The sequence below is a fragment of the Vidua macroura genome, chromosome 3 (assembly GCF_024509145.1).
Source record: "Vidua macroura isolate BioBank_ID:100142 chromosome 3, ASM2450914v1, whole genome shotgun sequence".
Taxonomy (NCBI): Eukaryota; Metazoa; Chordata; class Aves; order Passeriformes; family Viduidae; genus Vidua; species Vidua macroura.
In genome coordinates this window covers 45,615,268-45,640,827 of record NC_071573.1, presented here as the reverse complement: position 1 = coordinate 45,640,827, position 25,560 = coordinate 45,615,268, and the positions used below count along the sequence as shown (strand labels likewise).

The following is a 25,560-nucleotide window of genomic DNA, read 5'->3' as shown; positions in this document are numbered from 1 at the left end:
AGTATTGAAGAAAAAGTGTTCCATATTTTTCTGTAAGTTCACCTTGACATTGTAGATTAGTCTTTGTGATAATTCTTTTGTCTGTATAGGGAAGTATAGACTGACACTAACAAAACAGCTCTTTAAGTTTTGTTTATAGTAGAAACACAGCTGTATGCATCTGTGTGGACCCATCTGGGTTCTGTCACTCTTGTTAAAGTAATCTCAGTACTCTACAGTTCCTTTTAACTTTGGAAGATGAACTGTCATGAAATGGTATCACCCCTGTAGTGGTGAATTAATTTCTTCACTAAAGAGTGCAGTGAAGCAGGAGGGATGTTCCCCTTTTAGAGCTTTACTGTTTTAGAAGAGAATACATTGCTGCTTTCCTCTGCTCAGATTCATATTGTGGGAAGCAGCCACTTCTTGGTTCAGTTCAGTGTGAGTGCTGACCAAAATCAAATTTATCACCACCTGAGTCCCTCTTTCAGCATCCATCGAAGTGCAGCAAGAGAAAAGCATGGCAGCCTGCCTCAAAAGCAAGTACTGTTGGGCAAGCAAGGAGGGAATGAATTTCAGAATCCAACACACTTGACAGATTCCTTGTTAATCTCAGTGGTGTTTTATTGGTATTAAGCCTGGATTAGGAAAGGATAGGTGTTCATGGATATACTACTACCAGCGCAGTATATCCTACTACTCTGCATGCAGTCATGTACCACACATGCAGAGAGAGAGCAAGTTCATTAGTGCATTCATGCTTCTGATGATCTTAGAAACTGCAGATTGATAATGATTTTAATACTACTCAGAAATATATTCTATTGCCTGCCAATGAAAGGGAGAGAGAGGCTGGAACAGTTATGTAAAAAGCATAATTAATAAGGAGTTGACCCTGTAGCATCTAATTTCAAGTTTTGTAGAACTTAAATGTCTGAAAATGGTGCATTGAAGCATTCAAGTACACACTTCCATGCCTTCTGATGTATTGGAACCCGGGAGCAGCTAGTAGGAATTACCTGATGCTGAGTGCAAACACCTCAGTCTCAAATAGTATCAGTCTCTGATGCCTGTGAAGATTTATCTCTATATTTTTCCCACAGAGAACCTGGATGTGCCAGAGATACTCCTTGTAAGTTGTGTTTGAATCTGTAGGGGCACAGAAAAAAATGTGGCTTCAGTAAGGGCTTAAATCTCTTTGCATTGCTCTTGCCTGGGTCTCCATGGAGGCTTGCAGCTCTTGAAAACAAACCTCACCCCTCTTGCATGTCACCCTTTGCCTTCCCTCTTCTGACCTAGAGTCTATGAAGTGATACTTCATAAGTGGTTCAGTTATCTGGAATCTCCTCACCCATATTATGTTAGGAGAGGTTGTGTGAGAGAAGATGGACTTCCTTTGAAGGAACTGTGCCTTCATGATCTTATTCAGTATATTGATTTGACCTATGTTCTCTTATTTTCCACCTCTTCTGTTTCTTACTTCCCTGTTTGGGTGTCACCTGTTCTCTCTTTCATGTCGCAAAACCTTGTCTTTTGTCTGGATCCTTCACCTTCATTATATGTTTAGTCTCTGTCAGTCTCCTATTGTACCTTGCCCATGGGCTGCTCTCCTGATGAGCATCACCTTTATCATGTACTTTATTCAAAAGTGAAAAAGCAGAATCTCCTCAGAGTTTTTCTATTTACTAATAAAAAAAGAACCTTAATTATTTGAGGGAAATACATCGGTGTCTTCATGTGACTTAGTCAGGTCTTGAGGCAATTTAAGGAGACAGTAGAACACTTGGTTGGTCTTCACCATTGCAGCAGAATTGATCACCTGCTGTGTCTTCAGATGGTGCAGAGGCTGGAAGACTATGTGATGCTTATCAGTTTATTATGATCTTATATCAGGAGATCATATTTGTATATTACGAGATTGCAATTATATTAATTGTATTAGCTTAATGTTGTGTTCTGGGTTTCTACTGCTGTCAATTTAAGTTTAATTGGGCTGTTTTGTAATACTTTGTCCACAGAAATTGGTGAGACTATGGTAGCTGTGTTTCCAGTGGTCAGTAATTAAAAAGCAGTCATTTTCCTTTCTGTTCCAGGCAATTGATGAGCCTCCCTATCTCACAGTGGGCACTGATGTGAGTGCGAAGTATAGAGGAGCCTTCTGTGAAGCCAAGATCAAGACAGCAAAAAGGCTTGTCAAAGTCAAGGTATGCGGTTCTCCTGCAAACACTTTTTTGAGGAGGGGTAAAAAAGTGATTAATGTTCATAATGGTGCAATGTGAAACTCCTTTTTAGTCTTGGGACACCTGAGAGGCTATCCTGTCCTTGGAGGCTGGTATTACAGTCTTTGAAATAACAGTAAGCTTATTACTGTTGGGATGGGAGAGATTCCCCCACTCCCACAGAAATAAATATGTTCTGTTTCTGTCACTACTTTGTCATCTGTGTGTTTTTGACCTTCAATGCCATAGACTGACCTTAAAGTAATTTATTAAAATGTGACAAATGTAGGCTTATATATGGGAGAATATTACCAGAAAATAGCTAAGACTACTCAAAGTGGGCTTTAATAGGATATCTTTTACTTGAGGAGCACAGGTCACTGCCATTTAGCTGTGGCAACTAGGTAATGCTTCAGGAGTAAGCTGAAACTCTTGTGCCTTCCAAAAACCACTTGGCATATTGAGTCTTACAGAATAGCAAGCTAGGGATCTCACCTAAATTTTATGATAACTAGTTAATAACTGACTCAATATAAGCCACATGCTGGACAATTAAAAATTCTGCAAAGGGATTGCAAGGAATACATTTTAACATTCCTTGAAAATTTATAGTATCATTTCTAGAAATAAAGAGAGCAATACCCTTCAAAATGGCTGTATATTTCTGTTGGGATAATGTTGTCCTAAAAACTGATTTGGGACGAGGTACTATTTTTCTGCTTTGCCTCTTAACCTCATATAGAAACATTACAGAACAAGGATCACAACCACCTAGAAAATACCAATTAGATTGTTGCTCTGCAAGAGTTACAGTGGCAGTATATTTTTCTTATATCTACTGTAAATTTAAGTGTAAAATGTGTGAAATGTGAATGGCGATAACCTGTTATTGAAGACTTGCACACTATAAACTAGTGTGCATTATTTGACTCTGCCCTCATGCTGTGGCTGATTTTTGCCTATAGTGTGTCTGAGGGAGTGAGCAGGCACTCTCCACAAACGCTGGTGGGAAGGTCTATTGTCACTTATTTGATGGTAATGTTAAATACAACAAGAATATTTTAGTCTTAAATCTGCCAGAAGAGCAAATCAGTGGTCTTTTCATTTCATTATTCAAAACTCTTAATAGCATCAACTGGTCTATGCTTTACAGTGATTAAGTATTGCTATTTAAGCTGTTAAGCATCAGTATCTAAGTACAGGAATTTTGTTGTGCCTAGATCAGTGAAATCTTAACTCATTTAAGTTCTCTGGGGGGACTTTCAGTACACCTCCTTAGATGGGCCATTTGCTATTTATTATTCAGTGCTAAATATTTTCTTATGGATTTATCACTTGAAGTTTGGTCACTGCAATGTTTGCAGAAAGATCTTGACATGAAATGGAATTTTCGGTGAATTGTTTGTGGAGATTTTGTACAAAGCCCTCTGGATTCAGTTTTTTGTGTGTGTGTGCTGACTGTTACTGTATTGTTTAGAGCAGTTCGGCCCCAGTACTGTTGTTGCTTTCTAGAGTAATGTGGTTGAGATTTTTGTGTGTAAGTACTGTAACAGTATCTGTTTACATTGTTTTTTCTCCACCAAGAATGTGTATTTCTTAAACTTAGCAGTGGCCTTCTGATGTTCTGAAATTGCTCTCTGAAAATCTGTAGCTCTTCCTGGCATGTGCATACTTTCCCCAGTATTAGCTCTAACAAAGATTCTCATTATCAGGTGTGCTTTGTCTGGAATTTTGGTGGTTTATCTGCTGCCTTATTTTTTTCACTTGCTGAATAGGTTTATTTTGGCTCTAGTATATATTTTATGCCTTAATTTTCTAGAACTACTAGAGGAGAAGGAAAGTCAGTTAACTTCATACTGTCAGTTCTAGTGTAAAGCACTCATTTAAGTTTTATAACTAGATGTTCTGCGAAAGTAGAATGGCAACAAGATTCTTTCAATATGGAGTGTTGTAATCTTCAAACAAGTGAAGTATGTTTAATTGTGTCTCCTCTTATGTGCTTTCTTCTTCTGTTGAATTCTGCTTCCTAGAACATTTTGAGGAGATACCTTCACCTTAAGTTTCCCATTACAGCATCATTTAAAAACTTCATTCAATTTAATGCAGGTGCTATGTACTTATAATTTCAGTATCAATAGGTACTGCATTTGGCAGTTTAGAAATATTTGGCAAATTCTATACACAGTACAGAATTCTACAGTAACATATAACAGCATTACACACTTACTCATGGAAAGCAGTAGAACTGCAGATTTGCCTGGACTTTTTAAAAGTGTTGAAGGCAGTACCAATTTGACTCCAGACTTGGAGTGTTACAAGAGTGTTAGTCTACTTTATCAGATCTATTATAGTTTTTTTTAGAGAGTTATTTAAGCCAGTTTATTTTGGCAGCATCTCCTGAAACAATTAGCAACATCATTCACCACCACTTGCATTTGGGTACCCTGCACAGAAGTTTCAGAAGAAACTGTTTTCTGTGTAGGCCTTTATTAAACAGAAATAAGTAAAACTTCTGCTGTAATAGGACTTATTAGGTTTGTCTTCAGGACAGTGAAGAAAAAAGAAATTCTAGCTGATTCTAACCAAGTTGATGATGTGCTGAATGTCTTAATCTTTTGCCTGAGACAGAACGGTTCCATACTGCTGAATACTGTGAGAATTAAAACATACAACTAGTAAATACTGACATAACTTTTTTTTGCTTCAAGAAAGGCCAGCAGTGTCACACTGAGTTTGGAATTTGAATATATATTTTTTGAGCACATGTGAATATCGCAAGAAGCAGAAACTGTTGCTATCAAAACTCTGCCCCCAAAGAGTCAAAGCCCAAAGACATCTTTAAAAAGATAAACCATTCCGGAATACACAATAGCAATTTGCTTTGTTTACCTTTTATAGAGTATATTGTGGCTGACTCACAGTCCTGGATAGAGTTCCTTTTTGCTGCAAAATACATTTAAGATAATTACAGAAAGTAAATAAAACCAGATGTCTCTAAATCAGAACCGGGTATTTCGTACGAGCCACTAGTGACCCTTGGTTTCAGATTATTTTGCATCTTAACTGAGTTTTGGCTTTCTAGATAAATTCCTGCAAAGAGAAAATTCAATACCTGTATCTGTCAGGATGAAGTTCAGAAGAGTAGTCCTTGCTCAGTTAATTCCTAGCCTGAATCCTTTATCTGCCTTTTGGTTACAAGGTATGATTTTGTCTGTGTGGTGGACAAAATATTTGCCATCAGCAAGTGAGATGCGCAGGTCTAAAAAGAACATACTCTCACAACTGTATGTGTTGCTGTAGTTCTGACTACAAGAAGGATAGAAGACTATTTCATAGAAGTAACACCTGGAAGGGGCAGTGTAGCACTTTAGTGCATTTGTTTTCTAGTCAGTCAAGATAGATTGTCCTTAGTCCTGGTTGTAGATGCTGTTCTTGGCAAAACTCCTTAAAATCTCCTCTCTGAGAAGGCTGTGTAGGAGAGTTGGTGTTAGAGAACACTGTGGTTCTGAAGGAAATTTTGCTGTTCCTGTGTGCTACAGTGAAATTTTGAACAAGAGTGAGAACATGCTGGTGGGTACACTTGTGAAACAAGTTCAGACTTTTGATGTAGGATTTCTGTAGTTGAGAGCTAGTGTTACACAGCTGGATCTCATGTTACATTCTTACTTATTTCAAATATTCAGTAAAAAATCATATATTCAACATCAATACACCAAGAGAGTATATTGTGGTGAACATCAGAACATCATTTGTGTGTTTATAAAGGTACGTAAAATGTAATTCCAGAATTTTCTCAGTTTCCTATAATCTTAAAACTGGATTGGAAATAAAACTTCAGGTATAATTAATCCTATGACTTTGTGTAACTAAGTTAATTGTGAATGAAACGAAAGGTGAATGTCTGTAGCACCTGGTACAGATAACTTAATCATACATTTGAATTTCCAGACCAATTTCTTTTTCTGAAGACAGAGTGTGTAGGATTAAGACAACAGCCTTTGTATTTTTATGGGAATGTCAGGGGGAAATAATTTAATATATTTACAGGATTTACTAACTAAGTTTTGAAGGACTGAAAAGTTAGCAGGTTTTACATTTTCTTCCCATTAACTTTGTGTGTAGGCTAGACTGACATTAATTGAAAGCCTGTTTGAGTTTTTCATTTTGTTTAGTTGGCAGCAGTGTCCTGTACTTTTGTGAGTCTTTCAACCATGAGGTGAAAAATGCATTTCTATCAGCAAAAGATAAAGGTGCTAAAACTGTTTGATTTCAAAGCACTGAAATATAAGTGTTTCTTTAAAGTTGTACTCAGAAGTCTTGAAAGTTTCTCCTTTCTTGCTGTGGTACTGGAGACATGCAAATAACTTAAGAAAACTGCAGAGATAATTTTGAGCCATTAGGCAATTCTGTTATACTCACTCTTGTCTGTTATTTCCTTTAGAGATAATGATTCCATTGTGAAAGATAAAAATACTTTAGGAGTTTTGATAACTAAGGAATTAGCCCCTCATATTTCTAAAATATATGAATAAGACAGCTTTCAGCAAGTGGGATGATTATGGTGTTTAACTGTAAAATGAGAGTAAGAGAAGGGCTATTGATGTTTGCATGTGCTTATGCTGCTCAATTGTATCAAGTGATTGTCAGTTGAATTATATTTTTTAGGTAACGTTTAGGCATGATTCTTCAACAGTGGAAGTGCAAGATGACCACATTAAGGGTCCCTTAAAGGTAATAAATTTGGTTTATATCTTGCTAATGCTTTGAAAAATATTTTTATTTTCAGTATTTGACATAAATGTGCATATGGGCTAAAAGTAGAAGGTTCAACTTACTACACAGGCTAGATAGGATCACAAAGCATAAAAGGTAATGCTACAGAGTTAAGAGGTAGTATACTGTTCATGTTAGATTTTTTCTTTGTAGTTAAAGAGGATACAGCACAGGCTGGTGCAAGCCTCTTTCTTCTTTTTGCCTTAAAGCTAAGAAGTATGGCTGGCACTGATTTTTAGTCACCATTCCTTTGGAGAACTCGGCAGGAGGAATTGATGGGAAAGCTCTTATACAAGAGAATGACATCACTCAAATTGGTTCTTGTTCCCCACCTGCTGGCAGGAAATAATCAACTCAGTTAGTTGGCTTATTTTAAAGGAATGAAAAAAGAAGTTTGAAGGATACAAGTATATTAAAGTGGAAAAACATTTTATATTTGAAATGGAATAGGCTAGAAATTATCTCTGTTTGCTAACACAAAAGTGTTGATTTCATTGCCTGTTTTAGAAGCTCTCCAATGCTAAATGAGTTCTCTATTTTAGGTAGGAACTGTTGTGGAAGTGAAGAATCCAGATGGAACATACCAGGAAGCAGTTATCAACAAATTAACAGATGCAAGTTGGTATACTGTAGGTAAGAGAACATTTATATATTTGAATAAAACTTATGACTTAAAAATAAGCCTGTGACCTGGATGTGTCCTAAGCACGGTGAGAGAGATTTTTTTGGAGATGCTTAGGTGTTCAGAGTTTTTATGAAAAATCTTTTAAGATAAACTTCTTATTTGGGGTTTTTATAAGAAACTGTACCCTTTACAATATGAAATTGGGTCACCAAATAAAGATGTAATGAATTGCTCTATAACTGGTGACTGTTCCTTAGATATTAAATACAGTGTTGTAAAATATTCTGAGAAGAAACATGGTTCTTTAAAAAAGAAGGCAAAAAGTGCTTTTAAAACACTAGCTGCAGTACCTAATTTTCCCCATTCACAGATGTAGCCCTTACAACAGCTGCTTTTAAAATACACATAGCTTGTTATAATGTGATATTTCAGATGTTCGTTGATATACCCACATGCTCCATAGCCAATAGAGGGTGGAGGTTTTCTTAAATTTATATACAGAAAATGTATCGATTTTTGAAAAACTACATAGCCCTCTCCTGGGTAGATATGGGAAGATGAAGACTAGATCTTGAAAGGACTTGAGCAAGACTTAGTTCTTTTGAGGGTGTTGTTAATGAGGTGATGTTGAACAACTGGAGAAAGACTTTATTTTCCCTAGTCATAGTCCTTTCAGAAGGGAATAGAGCTCTAAATTTAGATAAGACTTTACAGGTAAGTGTTGAAGAAAATATGTCTTTTTTCCTGTTGGAGACAGGAATCTATTCGTAAAGGTGAGACTGGGTTAGGATGGGGTGAAACATAACATACAAAGACAAGAATTAACATTATAGATAGTGTTTTTGTAATTAATACAGAAGTGGATCAGATATGAGAACTTTTAAGAAGCAGTGGTATAGCTGGTGTTAGAACTGTGTTGTATGTCTCTGTTTATGTTTCTGAAAAAGTGTGAGGTTAGCAGTTCAGCAAGAAGAATAAGATAGGAATCAATGCATATTAAAGTTTGAAGGTAGATGTCACAGATTTGCAGAGTCAACTCTGTGAGACACAGAGTCAAAGGAGATATCTATCAAAAATCCTGAACTTGGGAAATAGGAAGAAGTATGAGTTTCAGTCTCAACTCTTGAGTTTTGGAGATAAAAGCAGACAAAAGCATGTTGACCTTGCAGAATTGGTGAAAGCAGCACAGCTGCTGGCAGTGTAGTGCAGTTTGATAGAGAATTGACTCTAGCTGTGGGCGATTAGAATAATTTTTGTCAGGAGAGTGAGTAGAATGAGATGAGAAGTACCTTTACTGACAGTGATGACGTTGCAGATCTGAGTGAAAGTCCTAATATATGGATATAGTTGCCATTTACCAGGTTCCAGAATTGGCATTCATCTTAACTAGCAGTTTTCTAATGTTGTCCTTGTACTTGCTGAGAAGCATCTAATTATTTGCACTGTTAATGATTTTGTAAATAAAATTGCTGTGATTTGATGAAAAACTTTGTGAAGGCATAGATCCATTTGAAGTAGTACCTTTCCAAAAGTTACTTAAGACCAGGTATGCCATTGCAGCAGTATCTGGAGAGGAATAACTCTTTGAGTTCTGCTTGAGACCTCTTTTAACACTGAAGAATTGGCAAAGTTGCTTTGGGTGTCCCTGTGTGTCTTGTATTCATAAGATGTTGTCTGAATAGAAACTGTACATCAGTTTGCTTACTTAATTTTTTTGGTGCTACTGCTTTCCTACCAAAGAACAACAAAAACGAAATTAAATTTTTATAAAAATCCAACTAGTATAATCTTTTAAAATTAGTATAGCACTCTGTGTGTGTATATATATGTATGCATATATATGCATAAAACTTACAAATATAATAGGCATACATATATAAATATATATACACACACATGCACATACATGCATAAGTGTCCTTAGTTTTGCCTGCCCTATGAAAAATCCTGAAAGGACTCACGGTATTTTAAGTCCTGGTAACTAGATACTGTTCTGTCATTCATATAAATGTCTCTTAAAGTCTCTGTTTACTTTGAGTGGGGGAAGAAAATGGCAGGATTATTTGCTTTACCGAAAATGCAGAACTATACATATTCAAAAGTAGTCTTACCCCTTCTGCACTTTTTTGTCTTTACAGTGCTTTTTCACAGAATTCAAAGTGGTTTTGGTTGCATTAAAATGTATCTTTTCTTCCCCACCCTCCCCAGCTTTTCTCATGCAGTTTCAGAATATGTGATTTTAAATAGACTACACTCCTGATGCCTGCTCAGTAGTTTGTTTTCAGGATGTTCCAATAGATCAGAATACTCATACTCATTAAGCCATATGTGCCATGCTGGCCACATAAGTCTTTCAGGGAGGTCAAGCTTTTCCTCTGAAAGAAAGTATTCGTGTTATGGAACAAGATTAAGATTCCCTCTGGATGGGAAGAGCCAACAAACAGTTTACCACATAGCACACATTATGTGGCTACCTGCCTAGCTCGGAATAGGTTTACCTCTGCTGTAGTCAGCTTATCTCTTGAAGTGGGTAGATTTTTTTTTTTTTTTTTTATCTCTCATTATGTAAGGAGACTGTTTTGTTAATTAACACAAACTGGATTAGAAACCTGCTGACTTCTACTTCACTTAACCAAAGGGGGTTTAATTATGCATTGACCATTTGAGATGTAGCTCCAAATCTGCATGGTTTGTGTGCAGTTCTTACCATTGATACTTTTCAACAAATGTTGAAGTGATGGATGTACATCTCTAACTCATACTGCATCACAATTGAATAGTGTTCAACAATTGCTGCAGTCTATAAGACAAGCTGGGAAATTGTAGTTACAAGGGGAAGTTTCTTCATCAACAGTACTCAATTTTATATAGGGATGAAAAATTCATGGAGCTAAATAAAAGGTTTTTTAATGTCAAGTAAATATTAGTCAAGAGTTTTTATGTACCTTGTTGCTTTTTCTATATTTTTATTTGAGTTAGGAAATGTTGAAGAGTAGACCACCCTCCATCAGAAAGCAAGAAATTAAATTAATCTCTCTAATATTGCTGGTCAGCCATTCTCCTAAGACTGTTACTTTGATCTGTCGATGGACAGAAGAGGATGTTTAAATGGGGGTGAAAGAGACATGTCAAGAAGTTGCTGAAACTTTTTTTTTAAATTAAATATTTTAATGTTATCTTGGGGTTGTTTCTGTGCCCACAAATTCTTTGTGGTCACTGCTGTGTGGGAGCAATAATATAATTATCACGGCTCAAGAGGGGAGAAGAGATAAATTCTTTTCTCACTGAACAGTGCAAGCAAAGCCTAAGAGTTAAAATCTGTCACCAGGTTTTCATCTGTTAGGTACCTGCAGAAGACTTGACAAAAGCTTACTTTTTATGTGACCAGTTTATCAGGTTCTGAAGACCACACCTTAAATGTGTGTTGCATTTCAGGATTCTAAAGGATGTAGCTGAATGAAATATATTTTGAACTTGTTTCCAGTTGACCTAGTGATAGCAGAGATAGCAAAACGTCTAGAAACTGGGAGTTGCACAGTTCTATCAGTAGAGCTGATTTGATGATTGTCAGCACTTTGACTATTGTCATCTTCTTAGGATGGTATCGCTGTTGTTTTGTAGCGTAGTTGCATGAAGTCGGTAGAGAAAGACATTGAACTTCCATACAATGTTAAATTGCAGCTTTTTTCTATAAATATCCAATTATGCTTCTCCATGGTAAGGAGAGTTTCCACTTGGATGTCACAGGAGTTGTATAATTAAATCCTTTAAAAATTGTAAATATTAGAAAAAATAATTTCTGAATGTTAGAAAAAATAGATTTTGAATTCTATTGTGTTGAATTTAATTTCATGACACCATGAATTGTCTGCCCAGCTACTGGTTACTCAAGGTACGCAAGTGTAAAGTAGCTATGGTGAGAGAGCAGCTTATGTATTTGTATTTGGTCAATCTGTGAAATGCTTTACTGGACCTGTGAAATGCTTTACTGGATCTGCAGCATTATCTGGGTTTGTTCCAAGGGTTGACTACAGGGATATATATCCCATTCTTTCTGACATGTAAATGAATTGCTTATTAATATCCTGAGTTAAAAAGAAATGTTTTCTTTCCTCACTTCTTACCTGGTGGCAGTATTTGATGATGGTGATGAGAAGACTCTGAGACGCTCTTCCCTGTGTTTAAAAGGAGAAAGACATTTTGCTGAGAGTGAGGTAATTGAAGAGTTTTTATATTGCAACTTTTTCTTTAGAAAAATCTAAAAGTGATACTCATGTTACCTCAGTTTTAGTATGTTATATGTATCCATGCTACTAAAAATGGGGGTTATGCAAAGTGTGGTCTACAGGGTCTGGTTTATTCTTTTTTAAAAACAAGAAATACAGTTAGATTTCACCAAACTGTGTAAGTTAAGAAACAAAATCAGCATTTTATCTTTTTCATTTTTATATTATTGATAATTTGTAGATTGTAGAGCACAGAAAAAATCTGCAATCACACAACTACTTTGCATTGTGTAAAAAATTACCTGTATTAGTGATGAAAAAAAATCACAGTATACTTAAAACATGAAAAGTAATATAATTTATAACATAAAAAACTAATGTACATGTTTCTGCATAGTAAAGTTCTGCTGTATTTTTGATGGTCAAACCCAATTTGTAATAGTTAATGAATCATAAATGCTTTTCTTTTAAATGGCCAATAATAAGTTGCTGTTACTTGTTTATTTGACAACAGCTACCAGTATTTTGAAGCTGGCTCATGTCTTAGAGGCGATTTACACATTGAAGTATGTAAACATTTGTAGCACATTCCAAATAACTGGAATTTCAGAATGAGGGTTATTCCTTCATATTATGCAAGACAGTCTGGACAGATGAGCAGATTTATGTAAACATGTTAGTTTATTGGACAGCTACTGAAGATGGTTTTTTTGTTCAACATAAGTGTGCTGTTACTGCAGTCAGCTGAGTTTGTTGTTGAATCTTGTAAAGATTCAGGTATCTTCTAGAATGATTTAGTAAATCACGATTAAACATATCTTAAGGTTGGAGCCTAATTAGATGCCTAAATCTAGATTCCAATAGAAATGCTATAATTTTAAAGATTGCAGTATTCCTTCAATTAATTCTTTGTTATTAATGATCAGCACAACTGAAGATTAGATTTCTTCTGTTCCATAAATAGTCTTTTAATATGGTTTCAGGAGTATTACCTTAGAGTGCATGGGTTCAAAATTTTGGTCTGCATCCTCTATTGCTTTGTGACCTGTTTGGCTGAATGAGAATAATTAGGATTGTTTTGTCAGATTCAAAGAAACCTTACATTCAGATGACTGGTACTTCTTATTTTTATCGTCTTTTTTATTGTCTAAGCTTTTGATGTTTTGCCAGAAGTCACTGATTTGCAATTCACTGTCACCAGCTCTGAATGAAACATGTTGTACATTTCTAATAATTACGTTGTGATTACACAGCTACATAGCAGGGAAAATTGCATCTCAAATTTCTATTGTAATTAGGCCAGTGTCCCACAGTTGTCTTGTTCTGATACAGCTTCCCAAGTGTGTGGTGTAGAATCTTTAAGGATGTCCACCACACTCAGAAGTAGTCATACATTTATTTTTAGATTCTAAAAAGCCCGTTTTATTGTCCCTAAGTCAATTCTCTCTGAGACAGAATACTTCTAAGATGCTTGTCAGTGTTACACATTGAAAAATTCATACATGACAAAGAAGTTGAAGTCAGAGGACTATATTTAATTTGGAAGGCTTTCTGCCTTCTTTCAAAGAGCAATAATAAGTGGCTGTACAAAAAATTATTGTGTACCAGGAGCCTTCAAATCTGGAATGGTTATCATTTAAACAGGTAACAGCAGGCTTAAGGAGAGAAGATACTGCATCTCCATGAATTCCTTCTGTTGAAGGATTCTTCCTGAAGAGGGAAGGTTCTTTCTCTCCCTCTCTTCTTGTTTTGATGCTGATAAAGCCTCAATTAGCACCTCCCCAATTATCAATATAGCAGCCTCATTAAAATTGTTTTAGAATCTCTCTCACATATCAAAGTATGAATTACTTACAAAAAATTAAAACAAGTTGTCATGTTTGCTGCTGTTGAGTGATCTTGCTGTTTCATTTCAAAGGGGACCTTTGTTCATTTTTAAGTAGATGATTCAGTATTTGGTCTAATTTATAGGTTAGGCAGAAAATTAATCTGGTAGAGATGGATACACGAGTTGAGGTAGAGGTTGAATATGCCAGGTGAGTAGAATACCTGATACTTATTTCTCTGTGTTTTGATGGTTCAAAGGTAGGACTTCTAGGAAGAATTGTTTGTGTGTGTTCGACAAAAGTTAATTATTCAGAGGCGCAGAGAAAGTTTGAAAACAAAACAAAACACATTCCTTTTTTAAAATCTAAGTGTAACACATATGATGTATTTCTGTATTTCTTTCCTAATGAGAAAGTCTCTGTTGACAAAAATTGCTGCAGTGAAGCAGGTGGTTTGGAGAATAACTTAAGCCAGCTTTTTCTTATGTATATGAATATGTATTTTTTCATTTCAACAGACATTAGATCAGCTTCCACTCACCAATCCTGAACACTTTGGAACTCCTGTTATAGGAAAGAAAACAAACAGGGGAAGGAGATCCAATCATATGTAAGTTAAATATTTTGATATCTGTGCTGTGTGTAATCAATTCTGAAGGTTTCAGTGTGTGTCAAGTTTTATTATTTGTATGTTCAGCCTTCTCTTATTAAAAAAAAACAGAGGCTGGATTAAAAATGTTGTTTAGCACTCAGTTTAAAAGTCAGGTTCATGTCTGTTGTTGCATACAAGCATTTCAAGTCTTCATGTAATCAATATTTAAAATAATACCAGGTATAGGCAAGAGCTTTTTCTTGGTTAAAAAAAAAAAAAAAAAAGTTGGCATCCCAAATGGAAATGTGATATTAAATTATATTGACAAACATCTCTGAAGTGTTGTAAATATGTTGGACTCAAGCTAAAATAATTACAATGTAGCCTTTGTCCAGGTGATAGGAAGTCTTTGTGGAAGGTCCCAGAATCCTCCTATAGACCTTTGGTTTCTCTGTAATACAGGGCGTCTGAAGGGCTTTTAGAAATAGATGAGCAGTATTACTGAATTACAGAATGGGTCAGGTTGGAAGGGACCACAGTGGGGCATCTGATCCAACCTCTCTGCTCAAGCAGGGCCATCCTAGAGCACGTGGCACAGGATTGTGTCCAGATGGTTCCTTTCTAGTGAGGGAGAGTCCACAACCTCTCTGGACAATCTGTTCCAGTGTTCCATCACCTGCACAGTAAAGAAGTTCTTCCTCATATCCAGGTGGAACTTCCTGTGCATCAGTTTCTTCCCGCTGCTTCTAGTATAGTTTGCAACGAAGCTTGCTGATATAAAAACAAAGTTCAAGAATTTTTAGGTGCCAAAATTCTTGGTAGCTGTGGTCTTGATAAACCAGTGTTACGTAGTCCAATGTCTATTCTTCATTGTTTGTGGGCGAGTTGTGAGGTTTTTTTTTTTGGGGGGGGGTTATGTGGGGTTTTTTTTTTGGTTCTTTGCTTAAAATTTTTAGGTGTAGTGCTTTTCATGCTTGGGTTTTTGCACTTTCTAGTAGCTTGAAATAAATGTTGCCCTGTGTATGTAGAGGAGCTATAAATATACTCAGAAAATTGTTGAGTTACTAATTTGTGATGTAGTGAAGGAAAAAGCTGAAAAAAGCTGGCATTACCATAGAGAATGTGATTGTAGCATCCTTGGTGACTCTGACTGGGTTGTACAGGACATTATTATATCAGAAGCAACACACTTATCCTTATCTTGTTAATACTGAGTTAACTGAGTTTAAAGACACTTACGCCAGTATCTGTGCAATTTGAGTTAGGAAGTAGTCTCTCCAATATAGTTCTGGCTTTCTCTTTAGTCTTTGAGTTTTTTCTCTTCCTACAAGAGATTCTTGAGCCCCAGATTGCAGCGTGAAAGACTTTAATATATTTTAAAAGAAACCATTACTTAAAAAAAAAAAAAAAGGAATGTTAAGGGAAAACAATAAATCAAAACAATGCTAAACCAAAACAATTATCATCCCTGGAAATAACATAAATTTAAGGTGGAGAAAAGGAAATTCTCCTTAACTTGTATGTCAGTTGCCTTCTGTTACACAAATGGTAACTGAGTTTTTTGTTAGTGCTGAATTTTGTACTCAAAAGCAGTTATGTGACAAATGGAAGATAGCTTTTGAAGTAATGGTGGTTGTGCTCATGGAAGATGCTGTATATTTTCTGAGGATTAACCATTGAAGAGACTATTTAAAAAAGATACACAGAGAGCATCAAGAGAGGGTTTTCTTTCTTTTTTTTTTTTTTTTTGGTTGCAAGTAATTTTAGTTGGACTAGTTTGTATATTTAGACTCCTCATATGGTTAAAACCAGGTGCAACTTTGTACTTGAACAGTCAAAACAATGAGACAGAACCCTTTTAAATGAAAATACATTTGCACCTTGGCCCATCTACTTACATTCCAACACTTCATCAAATGTGAAGTTGGAAGTCAGGGAAATGCTTCACTACACAACTTTAAAGAACTGTTTAAGGATAAACAGACTTCCTCTTTGCTGTTCATCTTTGTATCTGATGTTTCTTCTTCAGAGATTTGTCCTCTCTCAAAATAGCTTCCCATTCTGTGTGGTTGTTAAAGTAAAAGCGTAGAGTGATTAAGAGGGAAAACCAAAACAGTTTAGCTTAACATTGGTCCAAAACTACAACTGCAACAGTATTTTTCAACAGTGTTTATGTAGGGCAGAATGGTTTCACTTTGAATACCCTGACAGTGCATTTCTCTTCCTCCCTATGGGTGCATGGTGGTGTTTTGTTTGGGTTTTACATGTATTACTAGTAAATGTGCATTTCTGAGTTTGTAATGTTTGATTTGTTACTATAATATAATTATAAATACTTTATTTATTTTTATGCCAAAACACCTAACAGACAATTCAAGTCACTGTTATTTATGTGTCTTTGATAATTTGCTTTGAATCTCCTGTAATTGCAATAAGTAAGTTTTGAATAGTTGAGTTTTAAGTCTCTTTCTGTTGTTTAGTCCTGAAGAAGAATCTTCATCCTCTTCCAGCGATGAAGATGAAGATGATAGGAAACAAAGTGATGAGTTACTAGGAAAAGTTGTGTGCGTGGACTACTTCAGTGTGGATAAGAAGAAAGCTCTGTGGTTTCCAGCCTTGGTGAGAGTTTCATCTTTATTATAATTTTGTACAGCTTTTATTGTTTTCTAGGTGCTGAGAGAGGTGTGGGGTTTTTTCATTTTGCTGTTTTTTGTTCGAATTTTAGACTTTTTTCAAATAATTGGACTTTACAATAACAGTCTAAGGAAATCTATCTAGATATGTTTAAAAAAAGGGATTGCTAACCTGGCCTTAGTTTTTCCAAACAGCCAGAGCTTGTTGACCTAATTCTAGCTTGGCAGTGTGTTCAGTGTTCACTATTGGACTAGAATTTCAGGGCTTTTTTCCTAGGCTGTTGTATATCAATTTTCCAAATTACTGTGTTTTAGCAAGGAAGGAAATATAAAGTACAAAGGGAGGGGAAGTTCAGTGATTACATAGGCATGATTTTTCAACATTCAATATAAACACATTGCATAATAAAATCAAAAGTTTTTTTCTTGGTCACTACAGTTGGTAGTGGAAAATTGACAATAAATTTAAAATTACACTGTAAATAGCCTTTTGGTACCAGTATTTTTTCTCTTCCTTTATTCTGGCTTAAAGACACTTCTTAAAAAATCAACTTCTAAAAAAAATCACAGCTAGTCTAGTGTTGGCATGCAGACTCACTGATTGATATATTTGGAAATGAATATATTTCTATATGTGGTACCTTCTACTACCATGCTTTTTAATTTTTATTTTATTTTTAATACTTTATTTATTTTATATTTAATATTTGATTAATTTCTCCCTGGCAGGGAAAGCTTAACATGTTTATCTAATTTCAGGGAGACTTGTGCTCTGGTTTTGAATCGATGCCATACAGTAACATTTAACTCCTCTTAGTATGTGCAGTAGCTCTCAATTGCAGCTTTCTGCTTGTCACTTGCTGTGTCTTGTAATGCAGTCCAGCAGCTTTCCAGTAGGAATTCTTTTGGGGAAATTTGTGGAAGAGAAAGAGTCACTGACTGAAGTCTTTTTTACAAGGGAGAGGGCAGAATGTACAGCAAGAGATACCATGTTTACAGCAGATAGCTTTAAGAGAGGTTTTCAGTGATAAACAAGAAAAATTGAGATGTTTCTTTGCTGAAAGCTGTCATCAAGAGGATGCAGTATTACCTGCCTCACAATTCACTCAGAGAAGTGGTTAGTGAAACTGGCTTGAGCAGTTTTACATTTGCCTTTCTGGTCATACCCATGACAGCTACCAGTTTCCATGGCATGCTCTCTGAGAGGAGTTGGGCTTGCCTGTGGCTCATGTAGTGCCACTCAGGACAGCCGTGGGTCAGACCCTGAAGAGGAGCTGAATTTTTGCTTCTGCTCCAAAGATATACTAAAGATACACAATTATTTCCTTGGCTTTGTTTTGAAGATTGGAATAGCTTCTTCTTCATGGAAAGCTTCCTGCAACAAATGAAAAGCAGTAAGGGGATAAAGTTTGAGGATGAAGCTTGTTAACTCTGAAATAGCTTATTCTAGATTAATTCTTGCTTTAGTAATCAGGTTTATAGCTCTGCAAAAAAACATCATACTGCATTTAACCAGAAAAGCTGTGCCAAAGGATAGATTTATACCTCAAATAGCTGCCTTTTTTGGTTTGGCTTGTTTTTCTTTGCTATAATCCCCTTTCCAGTAGCTATGCCTCTTGATTTTTTTTTTTTTCACCTTGTAAGCAGGTTACCTCTACTGTATCATCAATGTAATCTTATCCTGTTACTGATAAATTTTGCATTAACTTCATATTGCAGTAATTTCATGAATAATTTAATGAAAATTCAGGTTTAATGTGCAGAAGAATGTGTATGTCAGCGTTATTTCTTATTACTGATATAATGTACAGATACTTTGTGTATAAGCACAGAGAATATTGTCCAAGTTTATGATGTGAAAACAAGTTCAGGGATTAGTCTAAACCTTTACAGCAAGTAACAGTTAAGATTAGTAGTGGAAACCAAGTACTTTGGAGATCACACCTATAACCAAATAGATTATCACTTACAAATATAGAACTGTAGAATTCTAAATTTGGTAAAAATTACTCTGAGGTCTCAGTGATTGAATGCATTGTTTTAATCCTGTATACATGTCTGGGTTGGTGGGGTTTTTGTTTGTTCACTTGTTTTTGTTAGTTATTTGGGGAAGGGCGGAGTACAGTGACTAACTATAATTGTAAAAGGGTTGACAGTTGCTCCTTATGTCAAAGAGTGTGATTCAGTAAGCCTTACAGCATTGCTTAGTTTTAATATGTACTTAAAGGCTTTTGAAAGGTGCAGTGAGGAAATCTGCCTGTAGCATTTTCAGAAAATTGAGTTTACATAGGATCATCTCTTTCATCCTCCTATAACACCAGTGGAGTTTATTTTGCAATAAAATTGAGAAAACTTGGTTCAGGCAAAATTGTGGTGATGTTGCTTGATGTAAAGGCACTAGATGAGGTTATGGTAAGCTGTTTTCCAGCCTCTGAATGGGTTTCTGACTACTAAGATCTTGATGCTTCTAGAAAACCAGTACCTAAAGCCTGAATGGCTTTCTCCATCTTTAAAGAGCTAGGAGTTTGCACTTGTCAGTGTAAAATAGAGGATGATAATCATTGATTTTTACCCTGACATTGCAAGCTGTATCTTGAGTGTAATTCCAGTTAGAAGGTTGTAGTTTCCTAAAGTAACTTTTTTGTAGACCGTGGAATGCATTGAAATTTGAAACTTGGTCTGTTAAATTTTATTTGTCTTGAGAACCATATTTATCCTATGCTTTGTGATATGTAATTCTATTTCCAAATCACTTGGAACTTTGGACTTTAGCTCCTAAAATGCTGCATAGGTGATGACCTATGTAAGGAGGGGTGCGGGGATTGCTGGACTCCAGGACGGTTTGGATGGGTGGTGGCGAAGGATCTCTGAAGCCCGGTCTTTAGAGCATATGGTTTATTGTAAAGGATGAAGGGCCCTGCTTAGAGTTGCTAGCCGCAACTCGTGGCAGGCCCAGGGAGAGCAGGGGGGAGAGAGAGGGAGAGAGAGAGATGGTGCCAGGTGGGTGTCCCAGCAGGAAGATCCCAGAGAGAGAGAGAGCATCCAGTCCCTCGGCCACACCTTATCATGGGGCTTCAAGGTGGGCTGGGACAGGACTTGGGCCAATGGGGTTACAGACATCTGATACTTCAGGGGAGGGTTACAGGTGTGGGATGAACCATACATTGGGGGGTGAGACAGGACATTCCATTTGACCTTAGGATCTATCAGAAAAGGGGGGATTGCTTTCAGCTTGGCTATATTATTGTTTTCGGGATGCTCAGTAATGGAGGTTTGGTATTTCAAACCTTGTTTTCATCTCGATATCTGTATTCTCTGATTCTTTTGCTAGGCCATCATATTTATAGGGCCTTGCTATTTCATCTTCCCCAACAGAGGGGGAAAAAAGCCCCAACTTTTGCCATTTAGTATCTTTGTGTTTGGTGGAAAATTAGGACTGAAAGGCAAAAGTTGGTATAAGAGAGTACAGTTATTTACCTAGGCTAACTTAGTGCTACAGTCATTTGCTGCTCATTGAGGTTTCGTAGCAGCCAGAATTTTCCTAACTTTCAGGGAACTATGCGCATTGTGAGACATCAGATGAGTGATGGAGAAGGGTTGCTTTTCTGTTTTATATCTTTGGCAATTCAATATTTATTTATTTATTTATTTATTTATTTATTTATAAATTAAATTCTTGATGATTTTTGATTAGTGACTTGTATCCTAGTTTAACAAAACTTAAATAGCTTTAAAATTTACAACAAATAATAGGTTGTCTCAGTGCTACACTTGATTAGTCTGCCTCTTGAGTTAAAGAACCTATTATAATACTTGAGGTGCTCTTCTCTCCTAGGCAGATTACTTGTAAGTCTTCCCTCATAAAATTGTATTTCATAAATCCTGTTAGCTTTTGGTTTTGACACTGTGTGTGATCACATCTTTGCCATTTCCAGAAGTTTTCAGAAGAGGTCTCTAAGTCAGGTGGCAGCACTTGGTGAAATTTCTGTCCTTTTAGGATGAGGAGTAGAATAATCTGTAGAGGCATGACTGATTGACATTTTGTCAGAATGCTGTTCTTATATTTCTGGCAGCAGCCATCGGTTTCCCTCTAGGAACGAGCATGACCTCATGGATTCAGTAATTTCAGGAGGTCATCACTCCTGTGGTTTGGGGGATCTCACTTGCTCTCATCTCAGGTTTGACAACAAGAAATGAGCACCAAAGCTTTTAGAGAAACACTGCTATTTACTATTACTCTCTTGTTTCAGCTTTTTCTCTCTAAACTTTGCAGTTGTAATATCTTTGCAGGTGGTTTGTCCAGATTGTAGTGATGATATTGCGGTGAAAAAAGACAATATTCTTGTTCGCTCATTCAAGGATGGCAAATTGTGAGTAGGAATGTTGAGTTTGATAATTGAACAAAATTTATACCTCTAGTGAAATGTAGTATGAGGTGTGTTGGGTAAAGTATTAATCACATCAGTAAGCTCAGTAAGTTCCTGCCAAGGTTTTTCTAATGTTTAAAAAACTATTATCAGCCTACATGGGGATGAAATTAGTCTTGAACTTTGTCATTATTAGTAATAGGATGCATAAATCTATCTGTCTTAGTGTTAAAACTGTGGCAAACACAGCAGTATTACGTGACTTTAAGAATGGCCTGAAACTCTTTCCTGCTGTGGTTGGAAGAGAGCAGTGCTTTTCAGGGATGTGGTTGTAAGCTTATCCAGCTACAGAAGCGTCAGGGGGGATGTGTGCATGCATGCACGTACACCACATGCACACACAGAAATCCTCTTACTTGTTTGAAGGTAGTAAGGCATATGTTTATCTCAGTCTAGACTGCAACTGCATCTTAATGTGCTCCTTGCAAAGAGCTGTAATGCTACTCAAAGTAGGAAAAAGGATAGAGAAACATAGAAAACCAGACTGTCTGGTATTTGCAACAAAATAAGGAACTTTGTGTTCTTAAACTCACAACAATAGAATTATTTTTCTAGGTTTTAATTTTTATTTCAAAAGTTGCAGCTAATTATTGTGCTTGGTTCAGTTTAAGACAATTTTTTGCAAGAAGGATATTTAAATATTTAACAGTTTTGTGGTGGTTTAATTATTTGCTAAGTCTAGGGTATTGCTTTACCATTTGATAGTTTTTAAAGCATCAGTGCACATCACCCAAGGAACACACATAAGATATGTGCACAGAAGCACTTACCCAACCCCCAGTCCTCCAGAGCTGCAATTCAGATTTGCTTCCTTGGTTGTAGACAAAGTAGAAATCAGAAAATGCTTTGTTCTTTCAATTTGAAAGTCTTTAATTTCATATTGACAATTTACAGTAATTATATGTTTTAAGCAAGGTAGGGTTCTAAATGAATGTTAAATTAATGTGATGGTTTATTTACATATATGGGAGATATACATATATTATTACATATATGGGAGATTCCAGAAACTACCTGTTTGTGGAAGTGGCATGCTTTCTTTATTATGCAGTGAATGCATATAGTTTAGTCAATTTAATGTAGAAGTTTTGGTTTTAATCCATTACTAATACTGTACCAGACTAACACTATAGAATTGTCAAGATATACTTTGTATACTTCTTTTGTGTGTTTAGTAAGTGTATTATAATTTTAATGGGAGCTTTGTATTGTATAGTTAGTTTACCTTTAAAATATTTTATTTTTTTTTAACACTTTCTAAATTCTCCAGTATTTCTGTGCCAAGAAAAGATGTCCGGGAAATCAGTGAAACTTCACCAAAGCCTGACGCTTTATTAAAACAAGGTAAAAATAACTTTCTGTGAGAAACACTTGTATGTATTTGCTTAGTTAATGAATTGCACTAAATCTATGGCAGATTGAGTCATGTCTTAAAGATCCAAAAATATAGGATCTTTTGTTAGCGAATAATATATTGAAGAAGAATGCTTATGGAAAGTTAGAGGAACTGCTTTTTTTTTAAACAAATAAAACCTAACTAAACAAAACCCCCAAAAACAACACCCCACCTGCTCTGCACTGTCTTTAAGTGTAGACATGCCAAACATGCACACATTGGTTCTATACATCATATTTTTCCTTTTGCTTTAGAACTTTATAGAGTTATTCTCACAGTAGTGCCCCTAATAGTTGTAAGTAAGTTGCCTTTATGAGCTTTGAATATCTGGAATTGTGGGTGCCTTTGAAAGTTTAAGCTTGTGTGATGGAACTCTTAGCGTTAGCTTGTGATTGTTTCTTCCTGCTTTTTGATATATATAAACTGCAGTGTAAATCTGTTGGATAGGGGTTTCCTCAGTTAAATTTTCATATATGCCCTATGCAGAAGATCCTTGTTTGTGTCTGTAGACACTAACATGGTAAAAATACTAGTAATATCTCTGGGGGCCTTGATGTGCAGAGAACGCTAGGCCAGTTTGACTGGATAAGACAAATAAGGATGGACAACATGGAGTGGTTGTTGAGGATCGTTGAATTTGGAGAGGAATTGTTAGTTAGCAGTCTTTCCTTCTTCTCCTCTTCCCCATCACCCCTGATTACAGTTTTTTTAATTGAAGTATTTGTGCAAACTGATACTTCCTGCAGTGCTAACAAAGGCTGGTTCTTTTACAGCTTTTGACCAAGCACTTGAATTCCATAAAAACAGAACTGTTCCTAGTAACTGGAAAACAGAATTGAAAGAAGACAGCTCCAGCAGTGAAGCTGAAGAAGAGGAAGAGGATGAAAAAGAAAAGGAGGATAACAACAGTGAGGAAGAGGCAAGTGAAGTTAGTAAAGTGTAGCTTTTAGCTACAGCATTTGTAAATATTTTACCTTGTACTCTTTCAACACCTTCTTTTGAGCACCTCTTAGTTGCATGTGACATTGTTTGAGCTAATCTTCCCATGTGCTAGACATAAAGATTTCATCTCAGACAAATATTTTGGAATTTACTGTATCACCTCTTGGGATAATATCTTTTCCTGTAAACAATGATTTCAGTCATTTGTTGAACTAGGAAGTTTCTAAAACAAAGGAATTTTTTTTTTCCATTTCTCTTTTTTCTACTTCACTCTCCTTGGTGGTCAGTGGCATGTGTGTTTTCTCTCCACCCATATTTGAGCAGTTTCTCCAGCTTCTTCTCTTGTTATTCCGTGTCTCTAACCTCCTGGTTATCAAGCAGCATCTCTTCCCAAACAGGACCAGCGGGCCTGCTCTTGGGACTTTATCCACCTGCAGGTTGTTTTACTGCTTCCCAGGACATGGTGGCTTCCCTCAGGCCATCCATGCAGTCCTACTACCTGTAAACCAGAACAAAACAAACAGAAAACCCAAGCTCTTAAAGATGTCACCATGGGCTTCAGAAATACAAACATCTATCGTATATATATGGACACCCCATTCTGTAGATATATACATAGATGCTCTTCTATATCTCATATCTATAGACATGCTTCCATACTATATAAATAGGAGTTGACATGCAAAGCCTCTGTACTTATCTTCTGAGAAGAGTAGTTGCCTTTTTTTTTTTTTTCCCTAACGGAAGAGACTGGAAAATGGCCTTCCTTTACTTTTTGAAATCTGACGGTAGGTAAAAGGGTTATCAAAGACCCACTCTTCCAGTGCTGTGCTATAGTACTGTGTGAATTTGTGTTGCAAAAAATATGTTGTTTTCCTGGATTTTATTATCCTATGTAGAAGCCACTTTATTTTAACTTGTAGCATAGACAGATACATTAGGAACTGCAGAGTGACCAGCTAGCACTCTGTTTGTGTAACTTGAAAATAAGCAAATATGACAGTGTGACATACCTGCTTCAAAGCATTATCTAGGAAACCTTGTTGTCTGACTAGATTCAGAGATTATTAACAGATAATAATACATACTAACTCAGTAGAGATTCTGAGAAAGTGCAAATGCTTTTCAGAGGCATGCAAGGTCCTAAGTTTTCTATGTTAACACACTTTCTTAGAAAGTTACTTTGTTCTCTACTGGAAAAATGAATAAGGAGTATTCATTCACCTGCTATTCTCGCACCTCTGTGAATTACCACATTAGAGATGTAGGAGCACCCTTCAGGCACTGGACTGTATAGTAGGAAAGGAGTGTTTTATTTAGCCTCTTCATCACCATTACCTTATTTCCCCCTGTATTTAAAAAGAATACATTCCTTCCTCAAAACATTGTTGAGTTTCCTGAAGGTTTTGTTCAGTGACATCTGTCACCCCTCCCCTAAATGTTCTGTGAGACTAATGTCTTATGGCAAGTTTTTTCTTGTTGATGAGGAACATGAAACCCAGGTAGCTGCTCATGATCTGTTTTCCATGATCCAGTAGATGCTGGTAAAAGTAGTTTCCAAGTACCTGCTGTGGGAGATGGAAAAAAAAAAAAATTATGCAGTTTTGGAGTTTTATTCCACCCGAGTAATTTGTTCTCCATGGCCTGTGGAATATGAATATTCTTAACTAGGCTTTTATCTGTACTACATGCAGAGCTGCAGCATCACCTTGTACTTGTCAGAGGAGAATTGGGCTAGATGTGCCAATCTGTGGTGCCCTGCCCTGTGAAAAGGATCTCTAGTATATTGCAGTTCTCTACCAGCCTGTCTTTGCCCATCAAAGCTGCCTGCTTTGAGCTCTGCTGCTACACTGGGTGTCAAGTGCCCATCATGTAATGCCCCTCGCAGAGACTTTCCTCTTGCATTGCCTTTGCAAGACTGG

The 25,560-nt window shown here is 36.3% G+C and overlaps 1 protein-coding gene across 3 annotated transcripts in view; it reads left to right on the top strand.

Moving 5' to 3' along the window:
* Window positions 1-25,560, top strand: part of ARID4B (AT-rich interaction domain 4B) — an 87,414-nt gene that overhangs the window by 27,964 nt on the left and 33,890 nt on the right. For all 3 annotated transcript variants that reach the window (XM_053972305.1, XM_053972307.1, XM_053972306.1), the window contains exons 3-11: window positions 2,073-2,183; window positions 6,864-6,929; window positions 7,514-7,604; window positions 11,731-11,810; window positions 14,167-14,258; window positions 16,721-16,859; window positions 21,164-21,243; window positions 22,571-22,644; window positions 23,470-23,615. In XM_053972305.1, the coding sequence (XP_053828280.1) occupies window positions 2,073-2,183; window positions 6,864-6,929; window positions 7,514-7,604; window positions 11,731-11,810; window positions 14,167-14,258; window positions 16,721-16,859; window positions 21,164-21,243; window positions 22,571-22,644; window positions 23,470-23,615 (879 nt within the window). The remainder of the gene's footprint in view (window positions 1-2,072; window positions 2,184-6,863; window positions 6,930-7,513; window positions 7,605-11,730; window positions 11,811-14,166; window positions 14,259-16,720; window positions 16,860-21,163; window positions 21,244-22,570; window positions 22,645-23,469; window positions 23,616-25,560) is intronic.